At 36.8% G+C, this 27,519-nt stretch overlaps 4 protein-coding genes across 6 annotated transcripts in view; 3 read left to right on the top strand and 1 right to left on the bottom strand.

Moving 5' to 3' along the window:
• The window catches only part of LOC124640274 (L-asparaginase 1-like), a 36,030-nt gene extending 17,605 nt beyond the window's left edge, over positions 1 to 18,425 (top strand). For both annotated transcript variants that reach the window (XM_047177980.1, XM_047177981.1), the window contains exons 11-13: positions 14,542 to 14,671; positions 16,206 to 16,431; positions 17,690 to 18,425. In XM_047177980.1, the coding sequence (XP_047033936.1) occupies positions 14,542 to 14,671; positions 16,206 to 16,431; positions 17,690 to 17,833 (500 nt within the window). In that variant the 3' untranslated portion in view covers positions 17,834 to 18,425. The remainder of the gene's footprint in view (positions 1 to 14,541; positions 14,672 to 16,205; positions 16,432 to 17,689) is intronic.
• On the bottom strand, positions 18,413 to 27,446 carry LOC124640277. 2 transcript variants are annotated; one of them, XM_047177986.1, is made up of 4 exons: positions 26,740 to 27,446; positions 26,386 to 26,515; positions 19,624 to 19,783; positions 18,413 to 19,131 (listed from the first exon to the last, which is right to left on the bottom strand). In XM_047177986.1, exons 1-4 carry the CDS (start codon positions 26,761 to 26,763, stop codon positions 18,960 to 18,962), a joined length of 486 nt encoding a protein of 161 aa, XP_047033942.1. In that variant the 5' UTR covers positions 26,764 to 27,446; the 3' UTR covers positions 18,413 to 18,959. The 2 variants fall into 2 exon arrangements, with proteins under 2 accessions (XP_047033942.1, XP_047033941.1); XM_047177985.1 differs by having other exon boundaries at positions 26,386 to 27,446.
• Positions 21,722 to 23,934, top strand: LOC124640272. The gene has a single exon (XM_047177978.1). The coding sequence runs from the start codon at positions 21,722 to 21,724 to the stop codon at positions 23,882 to 23,884; it is 2,163 nt and encodes a 720-aa protein (XP_047033934.1). The 3' UTR covers positions 23,885 to 23,934.
• LOC124640276 lies at positions 25,088 to 26,168 on the top strand. The gene is made up of 3 exons (XM_047177984.1): positions 25,088 to 25,186; positions 25,280 to 25,525; positions 25,599 to 26,168. Exons 1-3 carry the CDS (start codon positions 25,145 to 25,147, stop codon positions 26,145 to 26,147), a joined length of 837 nt encoding a protein of 278 aa, XP_047033940.1. The 5' UTR covers positions 25,088 to 25,144; the 3' UTR covers positions 26,148 to 26,168.
• Positions 27,447 to 27,519: the final 73 nt, after the last annotated feature.

Raw genomic sequence — 27,519 nt, 5'->3', positions numbered from 1 at the left:
CGAATGTGTGCAAATTCACAGTCAGAATCGGAGTTTACAGAGAACAGCTGAAATGTAATTTTTATATAAAATGTATAAAACATATAAAAAATAAGATGCAGGGATAAGCAAATGAAAAGAATAACCCTGACTGCTTATGATGATGAAAAAGGCTACAAATGATGCGACAATGTGCAAAGCAAGAAAAGATGAAATCTGCAAGTCATTTGCCAACGGTCACCCAATAGGTGGGTGGTAGCAATTACACGAATTGTTCAACACTTACCCAATACGGGGAGATGCACTGATTCTACAATATAGAGAATAAGTTAAACGAAATTTGAAAAATATGTTTTCAAAATTATAAAATAAAACCGTTAAGACCACGATTAACGTCACGCACTAAGGACTGGCAAAAGTGAGTGCTTGTAAGGAGCGCGTGAACGTGTGTCTTCCGTGATGATATTTTAAAAATGGTCGGTTCGCTAATGCAGCTAACGAAACTCACGGAACACGCCCGTGAATGAGTAGCGAACGAATCCGATTTGCATTGGTACAGCAGTCCAGGTAAAAGAATCGAAACCATATCACAATGACGTGAAGTCCAATTTGGTTTAACTTGCCGTTGCACCGATACAGATAATGACTACGTACTGTTTGTTTTTTAAGTTTTAACTAAGTTACAATTTTTATTTCTAGACCCAAGTTGTTATAATAAATATGAATTTGAAAATACGTTAATCAGTTTAGTAAAAGAAATAAATAATACTTAATTAACGAAACAAATAATTGTACGCGTTTCTAAACGCAACCGTAGGTAGACATTACATTAATTTACTGTTATTTGCCGTGTTTTGTGTCATGATGGGTGTGATTAAACTTGATTAAAATAACTTCCACTTGATGTTAAAACTTTTATTTTATATTCCACATGCTTATTGCTTTGACCATAAATTGACAGCTGCTAGTGCTGTGTTCAAGATGAACGATAATGAATGACGGGACTAGTGACGTCCCTCAACATCCCCCCTTTTATACTTAATGAGCTAAGTAACATCTCCATTTTGTCTAATCAACATCTTCATACTCACAGTAATCTTGAAATTTAGGCGGTTTTCTTATACTACGACCACTGCGAGTAACATAGGTATTAGAATCTAAATTAGTTATAGACAAGCTTCCTTGTGGACAAGCCTCTCTATCATCATTCTCTCTCGAGATTTCTTTCAATGTATTTTCAGAGAAGCTTCTCTGAAAGGAAGCAAGAGATAAATCACTATTACAATCATTTGAATGCTCTTGTGTGTCTGTGCCTGAAATTTCAAGTAAAATATTCTGATTTTCTCTTTCTTCAGTATTTATAATATCATGATTATCTAGAGTGGTTCCACCTTCTTGAGTCAAGCTCTCTTGAAACAACATTGAAAGTTCAGGCACATCTTCAAAATATGAGTAAGTATGATTATGACAGTTGTTGTTATTATCTAAAGGCTTATAACTAACACTCATTTTAGGTTGAGGCCGATTTGTAAGGTACTTTCTATTCCTTCTATATGTTTTACCATATTCATCCCCCACCAAATATGAGCGTGGCTCTTCACACTTATTAATAATTTTACCTGGTGACCAATTTGAGTCAAGAGATTTTTTAAAATATACATGTTGCCCTGGACTTAGTTCTGCTAAAGGCTTAGCATGTTTATCATAATTCTTTTTAACATTTTCAATATGACTGTAGTATTTGTCATCAACATTAAATATTTTAGGTACAAGCTTATTTTTGGACACTGGTAGCAATGATCTTAAATTTCTTGAATACAGCAACTGGGCAGGAGATGGCATATGAAGTTTCGGTGTGTTGCGGTAATTCAACAAACCTAAGTATGGATCTGATCCATCTTCTGTACATTTTTTCATTATGTTTTTGAATATCTTAACTGCACTTTCACTTTGACCATTAGATTGAGAATGTTTGGGACTCGTTTTAATATGATTAAAATTATACTTTTCCGCAAAGTTTTTAAATTCACCTGATGTAAATTGTGTACCACAGTCTGTAACCACCAAAGCTGGAATGCCATGTCTTGCAAAGACAGACTTACAGTTAAGAATTACACAGGCAGTGGACAATTGTTCAAGCTTACATACTTCTATATACTTAGAGTAATAGTCTATAAATATCAAAAAATCTTTTCCTTTAAATGTACATATATCCATGCCTATTTTGTGCCATGGCAGAGTTTCAACAGAGTGATTGACTAAAGGTTCTTTTTGCAAATTAGGTTTATACTTAGCACAAGGTTCACAGCTGGATACATAACTTTCTAAATCTTTATTAATTTCAGGCCAAAATACACATGATCTAGCTCTTATCTTACAGGTGCTCACACCGACATGTCCATCATGAATTATTTTCAAAATTTCACTTTTCATAGAGTCAGGGATAACAATCAAATTACTTTTTAAAATTATACCATCTAATAGGCCTAATTCATCCCTAAATGTCATAAAGATTCTAGTCTTTTTATCCAAATTATTCAAATTATTAGGCCACCCATTTTTTAAATAGTTTTTTATTTGTTTTAATGTAGGATCCATCTCTGTAGCCTTTTGTATTTTAATTAACTGTTTACTTGATATGGGTAAGCAATCTCTCTGCAATTTAACATGACAGACAATGTTCTGTCTTAATTGTGTAAATTTATTTTCAATAGTTGGTGGACAACTGCGTGACAAGGTATCTGCAATATACAAATGTTTACCAGGCTTATATACTACCTCTAAATTATAACCTTGAACAGACAACATCATTCTCTGTAGTCGAGCAGGGACTTTATGTAATGGTTTCTTAAATAATGTTTCTAGTGGCTTATGATCTGATTCTACATGAACTTTACGACCATACACATATTGATGCATTTTATAACATCCATATACAATTGCTAACATTTCTTTTTCTAATTGACAATAATTTTGTTCAGTTACAGTTAAGGCACGAGACCCAAATGCAATTGGTCTATCTTGCTGTAGTATTACAGCACCTAGAGCAGTTGATGAACTGTCAACTGATAATACTATATCTTTATTTGTGTCAAAGTAGGCTAAACATGGGCTACTACACAAAGCCTTTTTTAGTGACATCACTGATTGATCTTGATTGCTATCCCAGTAAAACACTGTATCCTTTTTCAATAAAACTCTCAAAGGTTCAATTAATTTTGAATAATTGGGTATAAATCGTGACAAATAATTACACATGCCAAGAAATCTTTCCAAATCTTTCCTGCACCTCGGCCGTTCCATATTCATAACTGCCTGAACTTTATCAGGATCAGGAGAAATGCCTCTTGCCGTGAAAATATGACCTACAAAAAGTAATTTTGATACAAAAAACTTACATTTATTTTCATTAAATTTTATACCATTTGTTGATGCAATCTCTAAAACTTTCTGTAATCTATCTTTTAGTTGTTTAACTGAATCAGCATAGACACACAAATCGTCTAAATATGGTATTACTCCTTCAACATTTTCAAACATCTGACTAATTAATCTGCTAAATTCCTCTGGTGCACAGCTAACACCAAATGGCAGTCTCCTGAACCTGTAGCGCCCAAAAGGTGTAATGAATGTGCATAAATCAGAGCTTTCATCATCAAGTTTCAACATCCAGAAACCATTTGAAGCATCAAGCAGTGCAAATACTTTAGCATTTTGCATTTTACTTTTAATCTCATCTATAGTCGGTAACTGGTATTTTGGCTGTAATATAAATTTATTTAATGCTCTTGGATCTATGCATATTCTCAACTTACCATTGGGTTTTCTTACCAGGACTAGATTGTTTACCCATTGAGTGGGTTTATTTACTTTCTCAATAACTCCCATTGATTCCATTTTTGTTAGTTCCTCTCTCAATTCAGGCAATAATGAAAAGGGAACCCGACGTGCAGCTTGAGCAACAGGTACAGCATTTTCCTTTAGTTGTATTTTCACCAAGCCAGGTAAGCAACCAAGACCACCATCAAATAGTTCACTGAAATTGGATTTTAAACTTGTAATTAATTTGTTGATCTCAGTATCATTGCATGTTACATTGTGTACTTTAACTAGGTTAGTATTAGGTTTCACAAAATTATATTCTAAACATGTCTTACATCCTATCAAAGTAGGCACAGAACCATCAATAACAATGAATTTTACTCTATATTTTAACTGATTTGGATGCTGTATTTCTAATGTACATGTACCACATACTGAAACACTTTTACCATCAAGCTGTATGACATTCTTGTTACAAGGTTCAAAATCACTCTTGTTAAGGCCTAGTTTTTTACACACATTAGTACCTATAATATTGCATGCTGCCCCAGTGTCAAATTTCATAGGTATCATTTGGTTTCTTACCATGAAATCCTGTGTTATTTCATTACCGAGCATTGCCACACCAATGAAGAAGTCCTCATTGTTGTCATCCACTCCTTCTTCCACAACATTCACATGCTGTTGTCTAGTAGTTTGACGTTGCCCCCTATTGCGACATTTGTTGCTGAAGTGGTTAGATTTCTCGCACTTGAAACACTTTTTTCCATAAGCGGGACAGTTGTTCATTTCGTGTGTTTGGCCACATCTTGTGCAGTTATTTATTTTCTTTGTATATAATTTATCCTTTTTCCGTGAGGTCGAGAACAGTACCTCAGTTTCTGTTTCCACTGGCTCCTCCGATCCACCCATCTTCTCTACATACTTTCTTGATGCATCAGCACTAAGAAGAAATTTCATTATATATTCTAGAGTAAGCCTCTTATCGTCTTCCGCCATTAATTTTGTTTTTAAATTATTAAATCTTTTGTCTAACCCTGCTATGATTTTGCTGACTGTTATTCCTTCAGTTAAGTTTTCAAATTCGCAGTCCTTTCCTAAGTTTATAAGTTTCTGAAAATAATCTTCAAGTGTTGAATTTCCTTGCGTAGTTGTAAAAAATTCGTTTCGTATAATTATCAATGATTTTCTCGGAGCAAAGTATTCAGAAAATTTTTTAATGACTTCTTCCAAAGTTTCGTTTTCATTTTCTCCAAAAGTGTTATAAATTTCAATGCCTTTCGGCCCTATATAGTTAAGTAGAATATTTACCAATCTTTTTGGGTTTTCTTTTTCCATTCCGTGTGCCGTCAGATATATTTTCAATCGCTGCACCCACACCTGAAAATTCTTTGACAGGTTTCCCACAAAACACATTTCGGGAAGCGGCGGCATTCCACCCCACGCTGACACCATGTTATTTGCCGTGTTTTGTGTCATGATGGGTGTGATTAAACTTGATTAAAATAACTTCCACTTGATGTTAAAACTTTTATTTTATATTCCACATGCTTATTGCTTTGACCATAAATTGACAGCTGCTAGTGCTGTGTTCAAGATGAACGATAATGAATGACGGGACTAGTGACGTCCCTCAACATTTACTTATTTTTCTACCCACCTTATATTAATATTTTGATTAAAAACAAAAGGCAAGTATTTTAAAACGTTGACATTAACGTACAACGTTACAATACCCCCGCGCACAGTCAAGGATTTTGTTATTTCTCTAAAAAAAATGACAAAATCCGCATGTTCTCGAACTATGTTGCTAAACTATTTGTTTATTCTTCCAAAATACACTCATTCATACATCTCTCAAACACACTCCAGCAGCAGTTACTCTTAGTATCTATTAAAATAACTGACGCACAATTGCATACTGTTATAAGTGCCAGTATTCTTATTTACTTGACACTTTACAAATAGAAGTTCCAAGTGAAGGTGGAAAAGTAAGCGAGAGGGAACTAAAATAATAAATAAATTAAGATAAAAGATAACTTGAAGAAAAAAATACTGAATAGTTAAAATTGATGAACAAAAAATATTATCTATTGCCGACAAATAATTTTAAGTCTTTTATGTGCCAAGATCCTAAGTTTTTACCTGACATGTCCTGCAGCACATAAACTAAGGGAGACTTCTTTTCAATTATTTTAGCTTTAATAAATTTCGGTGCTAACTTTTTCGAAAACCGATTTGCCTTATCACTTAAAAAGTAAGCGCGCTTCATGACTATGTCTCCAACGTTAAATTCGGCAAACTTGCGTCTCAAATTATAATGTGAAGTGTTCTTTACATGGGCTTGCCATAATCTAGACTGCACAGTATCAAAGGTACTGGCCAAACAACCAAGGTTTTCTGCGTATATATCACGTGGCAAAAAGAGTATTTCATTGCCGAGGTCATTATCAATATAGTGAGACCCGCAAGAAACAAGTTCACGGCCGAAAACTAAAAATGATGGCGTAAAACCTGTGGCTTCGTTTACAGAGTTGTTGATGGCAAACTGTACTTCGGGAATAAATAAGTCCCATGATCTGTGGTCATCATTTACGTATGTGGATAAACAAGTTATAATAGTTCTATTATACCTTTCTACTAAATTTACCTGAGGGGTGTATTTAGGTGTAAAGTAAATGTTCGGTATTCTATATTTTTTAAATAAGGCATCTGTCACCTTCCCAGTAAACTGTGTACCATTATCCATTAATACAGTTTGAGGTATGCCGTGCACTAAAAATACTGACTCTTCTAAAATTTTTGTAACTATTTCGGCAGTTGCTCTTTTAATTGGGAAAATCGAACAAAATTTTGAAAAACAACAAGTTATAACTATATAATATGTAGCTATTCTGCTTTCTTGTAGTAGGAAGAGGTCCCATTAGATCTATAGAGATCATTTGAAATGGTCGTGAACATTGTTTAGGACGACCCATTTCTCCTAAATGCTGATGATTCTGGGCTTTGTAGGCTAAGCACTTATCACAAGTACTAACAAATTTAACAACGTCCTTATACATCCCTGGCCAGTAATAACGTAACGCAAGACGGCGGTAAGTTTTAAAAATGCCCATATGTCCTGCTTTAGGCTCGGAATGATTTTCGTGAATTATGGGCTCGCGAAATTCAGTAGGAACGACCTGCTTCCACGAGAATTCAGAAGTCATTTCATGCTTATTTTTAGAAAGCCGGAACAGTTTATTATTTTTAATAATAAAGTTTGCAAATTTTGAAGGGTCATTTAGGCAACCGTGGTAAATACTTTTGTACCAAGGGTCTTTAGTGTCCACATAAGTGGAAGAACCAATGGCACTAACTGGTACGCTCCTAGACAAAGCGTCGGGAATGACGTTGTCTACACCACGTCGGTGCTTAATAACAAAGTTAAAGGCTGATAAACGTACGCCCCATCGTGCCAGTCGACCAGTAGGGTTACTTAATGACAAGAACCATTTGAGCGCACTGTGGTCGGTATAGACAGTAAACTGTTGTCCGTTTTCAATATAGCAACGCCAATGCTCAAGAGCGGTAATGACAGCTAACGTTTCGCGCTCGGTTATGCTGTAGTTCTTCTCGGCAGCAGTCAATGACTTACTCATGTAGGCAATTGGATGTTCCTTGCCATCTATTGACTGAGTAAGCATTGCGCCGACACCGTAACTACTAGCATCCGTATGTACTTCAAACGGCTTAGAGTAATCTGGACATGAAAGTACGGGGGCAGAAACTAAACACTCCTTAAGTTTTTGGAATGCAGAGTCAGCTTCTGGAGTCCATTTGAAGGGAGGAGTGCCCTTTTTGGAGGAAGTCAACTTATTTAAGGGCCCCGCTATAGTGCTGAAGTTCGGAACGAAACGTCTGTACCATGTGGCAGTACCAAGAAAACGTTTGAGGTCCTTCCGACTTTTAGGCGTCGGATAATTGAGTATAGCCTCAACCTTGGCTGGATCTGTACGTAGCCCAGTGCTATCGACCACGTAACCGAGGTATTTGAGCTGTGACCTGAAGAAATTGCACTTTTCGAGGTTAACAGTTAAGTTAGCCTGTTTCAACTTGTCTAAAACGCGCAAAAGTAGTGTCATGTGACTATTGAAGTCTTCAGAAATGATGATGACGTCATCCAAATAAGCGAAGACTTTTAGGCCAAACTCGGAAAACAAAAGGTCAACGAGTCTCTGCTGAGTAGCCGGTGCATTTGTCAAGCCAAAAGCAGTACGCTTGAAACAAAAGGTGCCCCTGCCAGGAACGTAAAACGCTGTCTTCTCACGGTCTTCAGCAGCGATAGGTATTTGCCAGAAAGCCTTGGATAGGTCTAAACTTGATAAATAGCGCGCGTCTCGTAAGTTGTCTAAAATCTCCGATATGTAAGGGAGATTATAGGCATCGCGCTTAGTCACTGAATTAAGTTTGCGACTATCAAGGCAAAACCGAGGCTGGCCGTTCTTTTTATTTACGATCAGAACAGGAGATGACCATGCGCTCTCGCAAGGCTCGATTACGTCGAGTGAAAGCATTTCATCCACCTGTTCAATCAAAATACGCTGCTTCTCCGGTGACAGTCGGTAGTACCGTTGACGAATCGGTGCTGCGTTACCCGTCTCAATGCGGTGCTGGATAAGACTCGTTACGCCCAAACCTTTGCGATGAAAAGAAATGTCTTCGAACTGTTTGATGACACTATCCGCCAGTTTCTTTTGTGCCTCATCAAGATTAGTATAGCCTTGTATGAAGGAATGTTGAGGAGTATCTAATGAGCAATTAATGTCATTAAACATTGTAACGCTTCCAGTATATTTTGGACATATCTTAAATTTACGCCAAAAATCTATGCCTAAAATCAGGTTCCTTTTAATATCGGGAATGACATGTGCCTTCAAAATGTGAAATTGATTCTCGAATTTTATTGGTAAATTAATATAACCTAAACTATTTAAATTTTGACCTCCTGCTGCCGTTACTGTAATGCAATCGTTTTCAATAAGTGGCAAGCCATAATCTTTAAGTATGTTATGAGCACTGTTGCCTATAATGGTTACCGCGGAACCGGAATCTAGAAGACCCGAGACGGTAAGATCGTTAATCAGAACAGATACATAAGGCCTATCATCACAGTCTCCTTTATCCTCGAGAACCGTGTAGATGTTATACGATTTAAAAAATAACCTAATTGTTTGTAACCAATCCTGCCACTCTTGGTTATCAAATTTATTATTTGCACGGTTCTCTGTAATTAGTTTTTTTCCTTATTAACATCCTTGCTGCAGTTTGGACAATCAGGAGCTTTCACGCCCTCACGACCACAAGAAAAACATACTACCACATCCTTGCTTGTACACTGCCTTAGATTATGTGTGTTATTGCGACAACGTGGGCAGTAGCGCATTTTAGAACTAGTATTATGTTTAGGATTAGGGTTAGAATTAGGATTAGGAGTACCGACTGCATGAACATATTTAGCTGTAGAATTATTATTACCTTTGTTATTATTATAAATATTTTGATTATTATTTTGCCTATTGTTATTGTGAAAATTTTTACCATATGTGTTGTTATTATTAAATTTAGAATAATGCTTACTATTAGATTGTCCTGAATATGCTAATTCAGGAGCTAAGGTATTCGAGGACGGTTTAGGGGGTTCCTTAAATTGAGAAAATCGTGACTGGATATTTTCATAATTCCGACACAGGGTTCGCAATACGTCAATGGAATTTATTTCCGAAACAGATGCAAGGATATTCGCGTAGATTGGACGAATATTGTGAAGGATTATCTCCAATTTATCTTCCTCTGACACCTTCTTTGAAAGTCGCGAAAAGAGTCCAGACATAATAGATAAGTAAATGACGATATTTTCAGTCTCACCCTGTGTACGAGTCCGTATCTCTGTAAGCAGTCTGTAGTCATAATCAGACTCATCGAAATCACGTCTCAACGCCAGTGTAAGATCGTTCCAACTCGAAATCGTATCCCTGACACTTCTGTACCAATGCAATGCTTCGCCGATAAATATCTCTGTAGCGTTAGATAATATTTTATTATAAGAAATATTTTTAGCCTGACACAATTCTTCACAACGTTGAATAAATGCACGTACGCAAGACTTGCCATCATATCTTATCTTCGAAAATTTGTTAATGTTGCCTTCACAAGTGACGGAAACATTAACAGGTGTCGCAGTAAGAACGGATGAGCAGTCCGTACTAGTGGTAGCTAGAGGGTCCACAGCAGAATCATTAAGCGAAGTAAGCTTTGCAGAAGTGCTCTTGAAAAGGCCAACACATTGGTCGTAAGTCTCCTCTAATTTGTCATCAAATGCAATACGATTAAGACGGTGATAAACATGGTTAAGTAAATTTTGACTCCGTAACAATGTGTTTTTATCTATTGAAGTAGATTCTAAATTATTGTTAACCCTTTCAAGAACATCCAAAACTCCTTTAAGGTCGACTGCTGAATCGAACGGACTAGTGAGGATGTCTTCCGAAGGAAACAATGGCCCACACTTAGCAATTTGTTTGCGCAACTCCTGCACTGTAGTAGCTGGAGATTCACCCCTAATAGAGACTTCGTACTCAAGCTCAGCCTTTTGAAGCGACATAAACTTAACTGGATAAGCCATAGCGAAGAAAGATTGAATAAAAAAAAAAAAATTATGCGAAAAGTGATTGGGTGAATGTTGAACAACTCAATAACGTGAAAAAACAATTAGAAATTAAAAAAAATACTCCGTCTGTTACAATTTTTAAATTTAACTAAGTAACGTCTTGGTTGTTTTTCCACGGAGAAGAATGTTAACTAAAATAAGCGTGTGACAAAACAAAAAAAAAAAATTGCAACCAAAAAAAAAAATTGCAACAAAAAAATAAAAAAACAAAGCAAATTTCGTAACTAATGTGTACGCACATTAAATACACAAACAAATTTATTTTTAATAAAAACGACAAATAATGTTGCCGACTGTAATTGTAATTTGCAATACATACATTTATGATTGTACCGTTTATATTAAAAAAAAAAAATGTGTAAAAAAAACTATATAAAAAAAACAATAACGAAGTATTAATTTACACTGTCGACTGTACTGCAGATGTAATAAAATTAACTGTAGTACCAAAAAAAAAATTAAAAATTAAGTGTCCACCAAATTATGCCGTTGATAGTACCTTATGCAAGACATTCTACGAAGCAAAATTTTATTTAAGAAACAGTGGGTAATTTACAATAACTATAATGACGGCTAAAAAAAAATTTGAAAAAACAAAATTAACGGCAAATTATACTAGTGTGTGTCAAGTTTAGGACTGTGACTGCACTTTGATAATATCAATCACTGATTAATATTTAAAATGTTAAATATTACAAAACAAATGTGACGTACACCTTAGTTACTATGCAACCAAAAGAAAAAAAACGTTTCACAAAACTAAAAAACATAAAGAACGCACACAAAACACCAAAAAGCACTACTACCTCCATAGAACAAAAAAAAAAATTACTGACCATATAAATATAAACCACGAAAAGGGCGCCAATGTCACGTTTAGCGTGTGGACGGTTTAGATTTTAAATTAAACCCCACATTGTGAACATAAAAATTTATTTCCAAGGTCGCGATTCGAATGCCCGTCAGCAAAATTAATTTTGTTATATGGAGGTAAAGCGCGCTAGCACTGTCCTGGCTTCACGTGGAGAGATGTCCGGTGATGACGCTCAGCCGAGGAGGCGCTTCAGGGTGGACGACCCGCAGATGGTGATGCAGTATGGTAGAGGGTAATCGGTGCACGGTGCCTCTCGGTGCCTCTCGGCCCCACGTTGGGCGCCAATGTCACGTTTAGCGTGTGGACGGTTTAGATTTTAAATTAAACCCCACATTGTGAACATAAAAATTTATTTCCAAGGTCGCGATTCGAATGCCCGTCAGCAAAATTAATTTTGTTATATGGAGGTAAAGCGCGCTAGCACTGTCCTGGCTTCACGTGGAGAGATGTCCGGTGATGACGCTCAGCCGAGGAGGCGCTTCAGGGTGGACGACCCGCAGATGGTGATGCAGTATGGTAGAGGGTAATCGGTGCACGGTGCCTCTCGGTGCCTGTCGACGTTCGGCCAACGGATCAGCCGTGGCCCGGAGTTTAAGCCGAACTTTGAACCCGAACTTTGGACCCTGGAATTTACATCCATTCAAATAAATGTCCATTTCTGATTGTCCTCCTCTGACTGTGTTTGCCGCGGAAGCAGGAAGCAGAAGCTCAGTGCGCTTAAGGCGAATGTGTGCAAATTCACAGTCAGAATCGGAGTTTACAGAGAACAGCTGAAATGTAATTTTTATATAAAATGTATAAAACATATAAAAAATAAGATGCAGGGATAAGCAAATGAAAAGAATAACCCTGACTGCTTATGATGATGAAAAAGGCTACAAATGATGCGACAATGTGCAAAGCAAGAAAAGATGAAATCTGCAAGTCATTTGCCAACGGTCACCCAATAGGTGGGTGGTAGCAATTACACGAATTGTTCAACACTTACCCAATACGGGGAGATGCACTGATTCTACAATATAGAGAATAAGTTAAACGAAATTTGAAAAATATGTTTTCAAAATTATAAAATAAAACCGTTAAGACCACGATTAACGTCACGCACTAAGGACTGGCAAAAGTGAGTGCTTGTAAGGAGCGCGTGAACGTGTGTCTTCCGTGATGATATTTTAAAAATGGTCGGTTCGCTAATGCAGCTAACGAAACTCACGGAACACGCCCGTGAATGAGTAGCGAACGAATCCGATTTGCATTGGTACAGCAGTCCAGGTAAAAGAATCGAAACCATATCACAATGACGTGAAGTCCAATTTGGTTTAACTTGCCGTTGCACCGATACAGATAATGACTACGTACTGTTTGTTTTTTAAGTTTTAACTAAGTTACAATTTTTATTTCTAGACCCAAGTTGTTATAATAAATATGAATTTGAAAATACGTTAATCAGTTTAGTAAAAGAAATAAATAATACTTAATTAACGAAACAAATAATTGTACGCGTTTCTAAACGCAACCGTAGGTAGACATTACATTAATTTACTTATTTTTCTACCCACCTTATATTAATATTTTGATTAAAAACAAAAGGCAAGTATTTTAAAACGTTGACATTAACGTACAACGTTACATTTGTATTTATATAAAACTATGTTTATAGAGCAAACGAAAGAATTACTCATTGGATATATGCAGTATTTCAAAATTGTGATAAATATTTATAACGTAACCACGCCAGTGCTATTATTATTAGTTATTTTTATTGATAAGTTAATACCTAAGTATGTTATTGGTTTCTGTGATTTTAAAAACTAGCTGTATGCTTTCAATACGTAATATATCAAGTAATATTCTAAGAATTGATGATACATTTTAGCATACGACAAGTAGGTAGAATTAGGGCCCCTGTACTGAAAAGTTTTAAGTTTTAATTATAGTTTGATCGGGGCTCATAAATCATTATGAAGATTATATTGTGTAAATCAGACAGACTAAACTTATTTAGCGTTAGATATATAACTTTACAATTATTTTGCACTTCATTTACAGTTAGAACTTCGTCCATATATTGCATAATGTTAAAAAAGGCTCAGAGACGTTAACTCATTAAATAATACGTAAAGCATATCATGACGACCTTATAAAGGTCGCCGGAAGACGCTGGATGCAGGTCGCCTCCAACAGGTATCTGTGGAGATCTAAGGGGGAGTCCTATGTTCAGCAGTGGACGTCCTATGATGATGATGATGATATCATGTAATTTTATTTTGTTACATCTGACCACGTTGAGAAAGAATAATTGATAGTTTTTTTATTGACGTTTATACCTAGTTATAGTTACATTCAAAACATGTTGTTCCGCCTAACATTTAAACATTTTATGAATATTGTATTGAAATCAATTGTTTAATTTTTATGCCATTCTGTTTGTTTATTAGTATAACCTAGTTTTGCCGTGTTTTTTTGTATCAATTTTACGGCAATTAGATTTACCTATAAGAAACCTATATTTCATAAAACAAAGATGTATAATGTATGCCTACCTACATATTGAGAATAAAAAATGAATTGATATAATGATCCTATTATTATTTAACTGGTTTCCAATCCCAAACGATTGATATCCTGAGACAAAAGAATATATAGAATACTTCCTGCAAATATGTATAGGTAGGTACCTACTCGAGTTATTTAAATATATCGAGTTCTCGGAAGTACTTGATATGATTATACAATAAAGTCACTTGTTGTTTGTATATTAACAATGACACACAGTTGCATACAACACTGCATCTCGGGGCTTACCCGGATGCACAATAGTAAGCTATAAGTATTTCTAAATTGCTTTGGTGTTTAGGGATGGGCTTGCAGTTCTGCATTCGAATTTAGTAATCGACTAAAAGTTGATTCGATTGTTTAGTGACTTTGTTTAATTCCTTGAGTTGTATGTAATAATTATGTCCGATATTTTTTTATGTTGGGTTTTTAGTTTATTGTATAGATTGTACAGAATTAATTGATATTTTATGTTATATAATGTTGATTTTGTTTGTATTTTTCAACGTTTTCTTGGCGACCTTTACAGTTTTTTTTTAAATGTACGATACTTACAAAGCTTTTCTATGATATTTAATAGTTTTTTTTTCGTAATTTATTACAGAAATGGGTGCCGACGTCAACGCAGAGGATTCGGAGGGAAAGACTCCTCTTCACGAAGCGATCCTCTATGGAAAGCATGACATGGTTGAGTGTTTACTGAAGAACGGCGCTAATGTACACTTTAAGACCAGGTATGTAATATTTTATGTAACAATTGCAATTCGTATTAGTATCTCGGGAGCAAATCTTAAAAAAATATTGTTCATTTGTAATTAATATAAATGAAAGGACAATGCCGGATTTTGTATGGACCCTGTCCCCACCCACCAACAGACTTGAAATTAGTGTCATCGCAAGCGCATCCTTCGATAGATCATGATTCATCATCATCATCATCAGCCTATCGCAGTCCACTGCTGGACATAGGCCTCTCCAAGTGCACGCCACTGAGATCGATTTTCAGCTTCTCACATCCAGCTCCTGCCAGCCGTCTTGCGCAAGTCATCACTCCACCGTGCCTGAGGACGTCCTACACTACGTTTGCCGAGGCGTGGTCTCCACTCTAGAACTCGTTTACCCCAACGGTTATCGGTTCTTCGGCTAATATGGCCAGCTCACTGCCACTTCAGCTTGCTGATTCGGTGGGCTATGTCGATGACCTTGGTTCTCTGACGGATTACCTCATTTCTGATGCGATCCCTCAGAGAAATGCCGAGCATAGCCCTTTCCATAGCCCGCTGAGCGACTTTAAACTTGTGAACCAGCCGTACCGACAGTGTCATGTGTCATGACAGGTAGGACGCACTGATTGAAGACTTTTGTCTTTAGGCACTGTGGGATCGACGATGTTAGGACTCGACGTAGCTTCCCAAATGCAGCCCAACCCAACTGAATTCTCCTATTCACCTCGTCCTCAAAGTTGTTTCTACCTAACTGCAATGTCTGCCCGAGGTATATCATGATTATCAAAACGATTTACTCCAAATGTATGGGGTTTTGGAAATACACGACATTTTAGTATCCTTAATAATCAATTAACTTCAAGTTTGTTAACCAATTACTCGGAGATGCGTGGACCGATTTTGATTATTTTTGTTTTAGTGCAAAGAACGTGCCTCAACGTTAGTCCGATATAATTTTCATCGGGATCTTTTTAGCAACTTTTGAGTTATCACCGGTTAGAATGATAATTAGTTTAATGATTTTGTATGGATCTTTACTAACTCCAACAGAGTACGACATCCTGAATTGCCTTTTCAAACCGATTATTTTAACCGATGATAACTCAAAAACTGCTTAAAAGATCTTGATGAAAATTAAATTAGACTAACTTTGAGATAGATTCTTTAAAATAAAAATAAAAACATCAAAATCGGTCCACCCAACACCGAGTAATTGGTTAACAAACTTGAAGTTAATTGATTATTAAGGATACTAAATTGTCTTATAGTTCCTAAACCCCATACTTTTGGAATATGTCTCCATAATAAGAAATGATCTATTAAATGAGGCGCATCCAATGACACTACTTTCAAGTCTTTTGGTGGGTGGGGACGTTTTTAGGCATTGTCCTTTATAATTAATTTTATTTTTACCTTACAACTTATATAAAATTGACGTTAGTTGCAGTAGCTTCCGATTTTTATCTCTATGGTCACATCCTATAACTGAAACATTGACAACCAAAGCAAAATTCAGCTCACCACTAATTCCCTAAACCCACAGGACCGGCGAATGTCCTCTCATCACAGCAATTATACGCGAGGATCTGAACATGATAAGCACGCTCATCAAGTGTGGAGCCCACCTCGCCATTGCCGACAAGTATGCCATTGAAGAGATCATGAATTCCGCAGTCAGGTCAGGGTCGGTCGCCAAGCTGGAGTCGCTGAGAGTAGCTGGTGCTAAGTTTGATGTGCTTGATGAGTTGAAGCAGAGTCCTCTGCATAAGGTAAGAATCAAGGGTGTGCTGTCTACGTATTTGATACTGCCATTTTCTCGCCTCCCGGGGAAATTTATACCCGTACCCTGATAAAATAAAGCCTATAGACGATACTCGGGAATAGTAAAAGCATTTTCCGACATTGACAGTTTTTTCAAATTGGTTAAGAACCTAGTTTCGGAGTCTTAGGGGTACAAAGAAAACCCTCATTATTACATTACGAAAGACACAAGCAGAATACTTGGATTTGAGAGTGTAAACTTATTTTTTTAATCGCTTGACATATTGTTTACTATTGGGGGTAATTTACTACCAGACATAGTTTGATACCAGTCTATCGAATAACTGATATTTTAATTATGTTCCGGAAATAATTAAGCAGTTGAATGCGTACGACAGAAAAAAAAATTGCAATTAAATACTAGAACATTTTCATACTATGACATTCCAAATTTTATTCGGCATAAATTATTCGAGTTCAATTTAGTAAGTTTTCACATCACTACCTCCACTTACCGGGGAATCCCTCGTTGTCTGCACATTACAACTTGCCATTCAGTTTATCATAGGGTCAAGTGGAAAATACGTTGGAAATCCAAACCGATACGGGATAAGGAAAACAGAGCTATATGTTTATAAACGTGCTGATTTATAGCCTCTTCATTTATCAATTCATTCATTAATTAAGTACCTTTATCTACTTTATGGACTGTTTTAAATATAATTTGCTATAAATTAATACTTACAAAGGGGTATTGTTTCTGGGTAGGTACTTAGCAAGTTGGTAAAGGAACTCAATAATTGAGCATCTATTTAGGTACTGGGTGGGTATCTGATTGTATGACGTGTATTTAATTGAAAAATAACCCTCTAGTATAGGCTTACGAAATCTGGTTTTCCCTAGATAGGAACGCTGTCCCCACTCAATTCATAAATTGCTCCTATTTGAGAATTTAGAATCATACGACTAGGGTCTTAGTGAAACCGATAGAATACTGTATTTTAGGGGAGCAGGTAAGCCATACTTGCACGCATATTATCTTTGTATGCGTAAACTCAGGGGTGCTCCGTAGTGGTCAAGTCACCGAGTCATACAGAGGCAATGTGCATGTACATTTAAATACAAAAATAAGGTTCAGTCGCTTTCATGACATGATATACCTACCAATAGATGATCAAAAACTCAACTCAACAACTATCATGCAGAGAACTGAGTGAGCGTCTCAAATTGCCTATTATCTAACTTTTCTATTATTTTTCACGTCAGGCGGTTCTGTGCAACAGGCCCGAAGCGGCTGCCTATCTCCTGAAACACGGGGCTGATAAAGACTTGAAGGATATCCTGGGTCACACTCCAGCGGACTACGCAGTGAGACTAAATAGAAGTAGCATGATGCCCTTATTAAATTAAAATACTTTTAAACCGTCATAGTATTTTATCTAGATCTGAGTTTATGAGAAAGTGATACGATAATTGCACGACTTGTGTGTGTGAGATAAGTGCGTTTTGGAACTATTTATTGGTTCGTTTGTAATACAAAAATTAGTTTGTTTGGACTTTAAATCGGAAATAAAGAAGGACAGAAATGGTGCGAATCTGGTGTTACCAAATGACAGCTGTCAAAATTAAAAATGTAAAAGTGAATGATAAATAGCGACAGAACCAATCTGTGATAAAGTCGCGATTTTATATGAGTTTTATTGCACGACTGTACTACTTCAGGAATTAAAAAAGAAAGATGAGCATGTTTTTGATACGTTTTTTATATTTTGAGAAATCAGCAACAATCAAGAAAAGTAATCATTTTGTACGATATATTAGTGGTTGTATAAAAATGTTTAACATAATATTTAATAAGTTATATTAGTTTAAGACAACTATTTGTGGGAACATTTTGATATGAACGCAACTTGGAGCAGGTACAGTCGGGAAACACTGTTTTGTATGAGTTTTGTATATTTATTATGTGGCATTTATTAAAACGTATTATTATTTATTGAAATGGTTTTATTATTTGTACATAATACTATAGTAAGCTATAGGAGAGATAGAAGAATTTATAAAAACAATAAGAACCTACCTACAGACAAACAACCAAATAGGTAGGTACGCCATGTTATTAATATTGTTAATATTTATAAAATGTTTGTAAATAATATGATAGCGAGAAGTATATAATACAAAAAGATCAACAATAAATTAATAACTTAAGAAAAATAAATCATAAAACTATTTAGAGTTTTACAAGGAAGATGATGAACGAAGCCAATATTCACATCACTCAAACCCTGTTCTTATGTTAATGTCAGCTAATTAGGTCATAAATACGGCCTGGAACTCTACTAAAGTGAAATTGAGAAGATAATTTTTTAAGCAGCCAATAAAATTTCTCCGCACTGCGTTAGCAGAAACGAGACATTTAAATAACGAAATTGACAGGTTTTTAAAACTTCTCTTTTCGCTAATTTTTGGTATAGGTTTGGCCCAAAGGTCTTATCTTAAATCCCATTTCGACTTCACTAAAATCCTATTAAATTCATTTGAACCCCGGCGTGTTAGTAAGTACAGCCAGGTTGTTCATCAGTATAGGTAGATGGCGCTCCTGCAGCGGGCAGGGCCCGTAACTGCTGCAGCTGCGGCCATGCATCCCTGACAGCATCGCGTCTTCCACTGCTGAGGAGTTCACCATCGATGAGAGGAGGCGGTTGCTGGAAGTTTTAGAAGTAATTTTGTTAACTGTTCATTCCTCCGTATGGAAGGAAAGATGCAAATCTTTGTACAGTTCTGCTAATCTTTTTGCAAACTTTTAATAAATTACAAGCTATAATGCACCGAATAAAAAGTATGGGCCTTCCTCAATATATGGGTTATCTTTATAGAATTTTTCCAGTACTTCCCGGGGACCGCATTCAAGCAAACAAACTCTTCAACTTTATAATAATTTATAATATCAGTACAGATACTGTAACTCTCTGGTTCTCTCCCATTTTAGTAAACGACCCTATATCGTTGTATCAACCTCATTTGCCGATAGAGTCACTGTCTAATTTATTGGGATTTATTTAATTTAGTATACATAGGTGTACCGCTATCTGAATCAGTCCCTTGACGAGGTCCAATGAGAAGTCTCTTTGACCTTACGTTCGAGGCTTTTACCCAATTCTGTTACCGTTCAGCAAAGAGATGATTAAGGAACTTACTTCACAATATGATTGAGGACCACTCTTGTGTTAACGTACTCCTGTTGTGCTGCCCAGCACGCGATCTTGAGGGGACAGCCTCGGAACCCGTGGCTGCCTGACATCATCTGCTGAGCGAAATCCAGGACTGCATCAGCTCCGAATTCTGCGTTATCTAGAACTGGATAATCAGAAAATTAATTTTAAATAAAAATTAATGTCGTAAGCTATGTTCAGCAGTTCTATAGCTAAGATGATGATGATGATATTTTATCACGAATAACTCAGTCTATTTTTTATGAAAACCATAATATGATAATCCGTATAGTTTTCGAGGATATCACAAACACATGTGGAAGAGATTTTTTCTATATACTAGCTTCTGCCAGCGACTTCGTACGCGTGAAATTCGGATTTTGTGTAAAGAGAGGAAGAAATACTAAACACCATACCAGCCAATCCAATTCTAAGTCTTCGCGTACCTATTACTACTTCACCTTAAAAGAAATAAAATGTAAACTATTATATTATTGTAATCATTGAACGAATATATAAACACTACCAAAACAACTAATTCATACCTACATATTTTATAAAATAACAACAAAAGAAAGTTTAAAATAAATTATATTATTTAAAGAGGCGCTGCAAGGTTTGTTAATATCAGTTATTGTCGGGGAATAAGGTACTCTGAACGTCTACTCGCACCAATCGCATCAACAGCCGAATATTGTATGAAGCTCGCGCAGCCACCGCGCCGCGAGCCGCGTCGAGCGCGGCGACCGTTACACAAAAATGATCCTTAATTAAAGCATGATATGCACGCGCGATGGCTTATTACCGTATTTTTATGTATAACTTTGGTTTTTCTGTACCGATTTATATGATTCTTTTTTTATTGAATAGGTAATAATGTTAACCTTTATTATTTAGTGTGAGTGAGAGTGTTAGAAACGCAATAGTAGACAAATATAATCAGAAATCTCCGAACTACTAAGCTATCGAGAGTTACACGTGGTATTGTGAGTCAACCATAAAAGGTAGACATATGCTGTCATGGGATGTTTTTTACATAATTTTAAGGAGAACATTTCCGTCGTACATGGTTTCTGTATAGCTTTAACCATTAAAGCTGCACACGCGACGGAAGCTTAAAAAATGGAGTAACTTCGCCCTTTTTCCAAACATTTCCTTTCACTGCTCTGCTCCTATTGGTCGCAGCGTGATGAAAAGTATTCTATAACCTGCCCAGGAGTATGAAGAATAATTGTACCAAGTTTTGTTAAAATCCGTCCAGTAGTTTTTGTTTCTATAACGAACATACAGACAGACAGACAGACAAAAATTTTACTGATTGCATTTTTGGCATCAGTATCGATCACTAATCACCCCCTAATAGTTTTTTTGGAAATATATTCAATGTACAGAATTGACCTCTCTACAGATTTATTATAAGTATAGAAAATAGATAAGGTATGTGCGATGTGCGGTGTGTAGTAGTGTTAATTTGTGAAAGGTTGCTAGAAGTTACTAATAATATCACTGACATATTATCAAAGATAAAGTTCCAAAAAGTCTTGCTTTACGAATAAAATTGTAAGCTGGTTACAAACACCAAACTTTTTTCGTTTTTTAAAAGAAAAACGAGCTGGCCTCGCTTCTATTTTCAAGACTCAGCACAGCATCTGCCAATAAAATGTCAGTTGTATAAAGGTTAACAAAACATCACAATCTTTCGGGTTACAAAATAAAATTTTCAGTGTCAATAGTGATGAATTACTTCATTTAGCAAGGAACGAACTTGCTGAAAACTACCGTAAGTATTTTTCATTTAACTTTTGTAAATTATTTTCCCTCATAACTTTGACTATTGTTTACCGGTTAATCGTTGAGTAGATGATATTTTGATCGTTAAAACAGTGATTTTATGTACAAAAATAATTCATTATGGTGTCACAATCCCTTGATTAGTACCTATTGATGTTTTATTTGTTTGGGACATATCGAATGTCCAGTCCATTAGAAATTACCTGCTCTTGCTCAATTTGTTACGTTTGTCACGTTCGATGCAAGAAATGAAATGAATATTCTGACCCAAAACTGTTGAACTCGGCAGATCATGGAGCAAATGTACCTGATCGAGATATTCATAGACAAAGTGACAGTATACGTAAAAGAAAACGACGAAGCCACCACTAATAAGAATCTTATTATCAGAGTAAAATTTGGACCTAAGGTGCAGTTCATTATTAAAGAAGGTCAACTAGCTGTGAACGAGAAGAAAGACGACATTATAGAGACTGACGAAAAGACTGGCCGCAGACAATGGTCAAGAACAGTAAGAGTTGGAAAATCATACCTGTTCCCTTCGTACCCAGATACAATATTACAAATATTGAGCAAGTTTCCACTAGAAATAGAAGTATGGAATGACGATGACACTGAACAGGACAACATATTTGTTGGTATTGGCAGTATGCACTGGGATTCACACTTTTTCCAAATGTTGAAAGACTCCGCAAATGCATGCAAGATTCATGAACCGTTATCGATTAAAAGCAAGACTACCATTTGGGCTGAATGTTGTTGTTCCGAAGCTGGTAATATCGAATTTATTCTTAGATTGACTGCTTTGGGGGAAAGCATTATTACAGAATTCCAACAGTTGATGAAAGATCCAGAGGCATTTGTATTTAGAACTAATAAAGCACCGAGTATGTTTCAATGCAAGAGAGTTGAAGGCGACGATCCCAACTTTACAATGGTTGGTTCAATTTATGAGACTACCACGTTAGAAGATCCAGATATAGTAGATCCTGCACATAATAAGATAGAGGTATGCACAGAACTGCAGAGCTGTGGAATGACCGTTAGACAAGGGCAGTTTGTGTGTGATCACAACGATCAAGATGGTGCCCCAAAGAAGAAATATAAAATTGATAAAATTAGAATGGGTGACATTGTGGGTCCTTGTGGTAATAAAAACTGTGCACTAGCGCACAAGGTGAAAAAGTATATTAGAAACCTGGAAACCTATAAAGCGAAAGCTGCTAACATCACAGAAACGAAGACTGCCGGTAGTCAAAGGATATGCGGGAAGTGCATCTGTAAGGACGACCGCTGGCACAGAGAAGACTGTCCTGAGTCCTCCCAGGCTCCTCCGATAGTTAAGTGTGAAGGCTGTGAAGGTATGGCATTGGCTGGTGAGACTTGTCATGACAAAAAAGAAAAACACTTTGGTACAGGGGCCACACCTAAATCAAGTGATACGCATGTCGGTTATGTTTATAGCCTCACCAGGTTTCCACGTAGTAAGCAGGGTATGTATGGGCAAGATACAATAGTTGAAAATTGTTTCTCTACGCAATTCAATAGTTCAGTTAATGTCAGCAATAAAGGTACAAGACAAAATGTATGCCAAAATTCGGAAGGTGGCGAGTGCAGTTGTTCTAAATCAGGAAACAAATCTCTCAACAAACATCTCAGACACACGGAAACGACGTTCACTACTGGCACTAATACTCCCTTTTTATACAATTTGGACATTGGTAAGTCGTCAATGCCGAGATCTTCTCAAGTAACAAGCATTGGAACGAATTACAACACAATGGCATATAATGTGGGAACCAGTTCGGGAAACCACACAGACACTAGAGACACTAAACGTAAAATGCAAGTTTATAATTGCTCAGAGACACAGGAGGATAAAGACTGCAGATGTAGTCCAAAAAAGTCAGCCCCTCTTTGTAAAACCATTGATTGCGACTGCTTATCAGAGACACGGAATATACTTGCTAGGAAAACACATAAGCCGTACTGTCCGTCTTACAAACACAAGCTTAACTGCCCCGTTACAATGATGCACGAGGAAGAGGAACAAAAGTTGGAAGAAGAAGAAGAACAAGCAGCGCCTCTGCCGTACGGCTTGCCTCCCATCCAACTGGGGCCTTGTCCTATCCTGGGCAGGCCATGTACGGTACCAGACGGATTTGCCAGGATGTACAAGAACGCTCAGTTGCCGTCGCTACCGTTCAGTTACAGTGATAATGGCAAAGTGTGTTGTTCTAAGGAATACGAAAGAATAAAGAAGGCGATTAAGGAATATATGAAGGTTGAGAAAGGTAATGACTTCCGTTGCATTAACCAGTTTGACGTAGACACGGAGAGGCGCTGTTGTGACAAGGAACAAGTACTCCTGACTCTTATGGGCAGGTCATGCTGCGGTTCACATAAGGCTGCAATTCAGGAAAAGTATCAAGAAGAAGAAAAGAAACAACCATGATCCCATTGATGTTTTATTTTGTAACCTGATTACACCTTTTTTACAGCTGATGAGTAGTTTTATTTCAATATCCTGGTTTATATTGTGTGGTTGTTGTTAGTACCGATATATTGACGTAGTGAAGAGTGTATTTGTTGAATAATGCTGTTATGGAAAATTCTCTTACTATGAAGGATGCAATTGCTCTAGCTTAATTTTTGTTTTGTATCGCATTGAATGAAGGTTATAAAAGTAGATTTTTAGGGCATAGTGACGAAAGGGTATAACCCTGTTACTAAGACTTCGCAGTCCGTCTGTCCATCCCACACCAGGCCGTATCTCAAGAACCGTCACAGCTAGATAGTTGTCACTCATGATTTAGTGTTGTTGCTATACCAAACAAATAACGGAAAACTAGAAAAAGTAACATACATACCTTTTAGATATTACGGAACCCACTTTGTGCGAGTCTGACGCGCAATTGGCAGGGTTTTCATAGACATATTTTATCGATACAAAATTTATCCAAACGGATTTTTTTGGAAGTAGATAATTTTAGTTTTACGTGATACGTTTATTAGAATTCCACAGTACCTAATAATAAAACCATATTTAATGTAAAATTCTTTTCGAGTTAGATAGCCCATTTATCGACGCAGGTACAGGCTTTTTATCCGGGTTCCTGCAGAAGTTCCCGTGGGATGCGGGTGAAATCGCTGGTAAAAGCTATTTATAATGGCTATGGCTATTTAGCCATTCTGTAACTTATGTACCACGGAACAAGGCTTATTTTATTTTTACCATAGAATACCTGAATTTTAGAAATCATCACTAAAAATAATCATAATTGTTTAGAAATTATTGTTACGTGAAGCAGTATGCAGTCCGAGAAAGATGATAAGGATGATGAAAAGCAAAAGAAGAAGAAAAAGAAGAATGCTACTTCTAAGTACAACTACGCTTTCGGAGACTATTACCCAGGTTTGTTTAAATTTTTTCTAGGATATAACGCAACAAAGATTGACAGTAACTTTATGATTGATTGTTCTTACTTAGTCATGAGCACAAATGTCTATGCAAAAATATCTGCCAATTTTTGGGCAGGTAAAAGGCAGGCCTAGTCCCTACAAATATGACATCGTTACGCGAGCACACGACAAATTTATACATACTAGTATGTATACTACTGAAGTTTACCTAAAAAGCTTTTTTTTTTCAGGAGTATGTATTGGGCACAAACACTGCTTCGTGCACAGGCCAGGGTTACCTGTGCCAGCCAGCATGGGCTGGTTGTGGAATGCAACAGACGTGCCTGGCATAAAGGTATGCTTTTAAAATAATAATAAATGACAAATTTTAAAATGAACAATGAAAGTGTAGATATGTCGATAAAGTGACCATTTTAATTCATTAAAGGGAAAACCACCAATCACCATGCGCCGAGGATGGTCACCGGGCGTCATTGGTAAAAGCGTGGCTAAAACCATGACCTTCAAGTTTGCACGAGGTGGCCCAGACAAAGATAAGAATAAAAAGAAGAAGAAGAAAGGGACCAGGGGACCAGGTGCTGATGTAGGCGGAGGCGACTCCGAGCCTGAAGAACCTTTGGAACCCAAACCAGCACTCAAAGTACAGAGGAAAGGCGATGTTTTTACTATTCAGGTAAAACAGTAGCTATGGTAGTCATAGAAGTTATGAAAAATGTATGCTTATTTTAAGGTTCTTTTAATTGTAGGTGAATCCCTTGAAGGATTTGACTGACATCATGCCAAATGAAGACCCTTACGTAGACTGCGATCCCATGGTCTTCAAAATCATTAAAAAGAGGAGCCCAGAAGAGCAAGCGAAAGTCGAAGCTCGGAAGATGGTCAAATTAAAAAAGCAACGAGACGCAGAAATACGGAAGGCGTTGGCAGAAGCAGTGGAGGACATATGCAAGTGTGCGTACATGGACGTGTACTGTAACGACCTGTCTGCGATAGACAGAGTGATCGACAGCTGTCCTGCGTTCAAGGATCCCGAGTGCATCTGCCAGGAAGAATCTTTGAGTTCTTTGTCAAGTAATGCGACTTGGGACATAGAGTACACACCTCCGTTTGGCTGCTTCGACTTGGCTCCGAGAAAGAGGAAGATGTTCATTCACGTAGAAACACAGTACATACCAGCGGACGCGGGCATCGTGGAGCCTCCTCCACCAAAACCAAGGTGCAAGAGATCATGTGCCTCTATTCGTCCCAGAAAGAGAATATCTAAGAAGAGTTGCTGTGGCCCATGTGGAGTGTGATTTCGGGTGTAACTAAATGTATTAGCTGAGATATGCTTTTAGTGAAATATGCTTTCCAAGTAACTAGATTTTTTCATCTAACTCCTTTAAAGCCTTACATTCAGAATTTTAGATAAATTTTCACTATCACACGAGCTTTTTAATCATTACACATAGTGAAAATATTAGGCACTCAATTATCCTTAAATGGGTTGTTGAATTACCATAATTAGATATAGATTAAAGAAAGTCTACTCACTCCTGGCGTATCGTCCACTGGCTTCATACGCGTAGTACTTGAGGAGGAAGGGTACCACGATACTGGTCCCCAAAACCACGGCGCCGCCCAGCGCCAGAGAAGCTGGGTTGATGTTTACTAATGGGAAATCCTGAAGAACAGAGACAGATCGAATTAAATAGAAGTTTAAAAAATGGAGCATACATATTCTTCAATACTAAGGGCAACCTTTAGAGGTTTTGAATTGGATGTCAAATATACATTGTGCTTTACGATAAAAAGATGGGGAAAGTATTGTAAAATAAAATATTAGCTTGAATTTCTTTAAAACGAAGTTATAAAGTAGTTAATAAAAAAAACCGCAAAATTACTTACCAAAAGGCCGTGTGCTGAATTCATAGTTCTTTTCACCGGAATGCTAATGAAAGGAACTGTAAAATCCAAGTCTATCTGGAATATTGAACGAAAATCTTCATATTTAGCGGAGAAAAATAACTGAAAAATAATTAAGTCTAATTTTGTCTTAATGTCCTAATGCACGATAAGATAATCCTTAATTCAAGGACATCATTTGCGAGTAAGCTGAACAAGTCTATGTATGCTTAAAACAAGGTGAAAACTTCCTCACTCTAATATCCTCATCGACGGTATTGAACGAGAAGAGCTTCCCCCGCCTCCCCCCCTCCCTCTTCTTCTGCATATCTTTACTGTTCACCACAATGAACACAAAACATAAAATATAGAACACTTTGAACATCTTGTACACTCGAATCACATTTTTAATTGTGCCAATAAGCTGTGATGCTCGCGCCAAACCCTAAGTCGCTTTGCCACCATTTTTATGTTGTTTTCATTTAAAATGGTGAAAGAAATCAATGAGCATGACAACGAACAGTTTCCGCGTATTGTTAAACACAATAAAATGTAGCGTTAAGAGTTAGAGCCTTTCAAAATTATTGTATCTTCACGAGCTAGGAAAGATTAGACCAGTCCCATTCATGACATGTGACGAAAAATTGGGTAGTGGCATCCATATTGTCTCCCAATTTTTTAGGAAGCTATGTTATCTTATTCCGAGGCCTTAACCCATATATGCCCAGAACTTTTTTCAACACCGATTTTTTTGATTTTTACATATGTTAAGTATAAATGATT

The sequence above is a fragment of the Helicoverpa zea genome, chromosome 20 (assembly GCF_022581195.2).
Source record: "Helicoverpa zea isolate HzStark_Cry1AcR chromosome 20, ilHelZeax1.1, whole genome shotgun sequence".
NCBI lineage: Eukaryota > Metazoa > Arthropoda > Insecta > Lepidoptera > Noctuidae > Helicoverpa > Helicoverpa zea.
The sequence above is the reverse complement of the archived record's forward strand: the minus strand, read 5'-3'. Positions and strand labels throughout refer to the sequence as shown.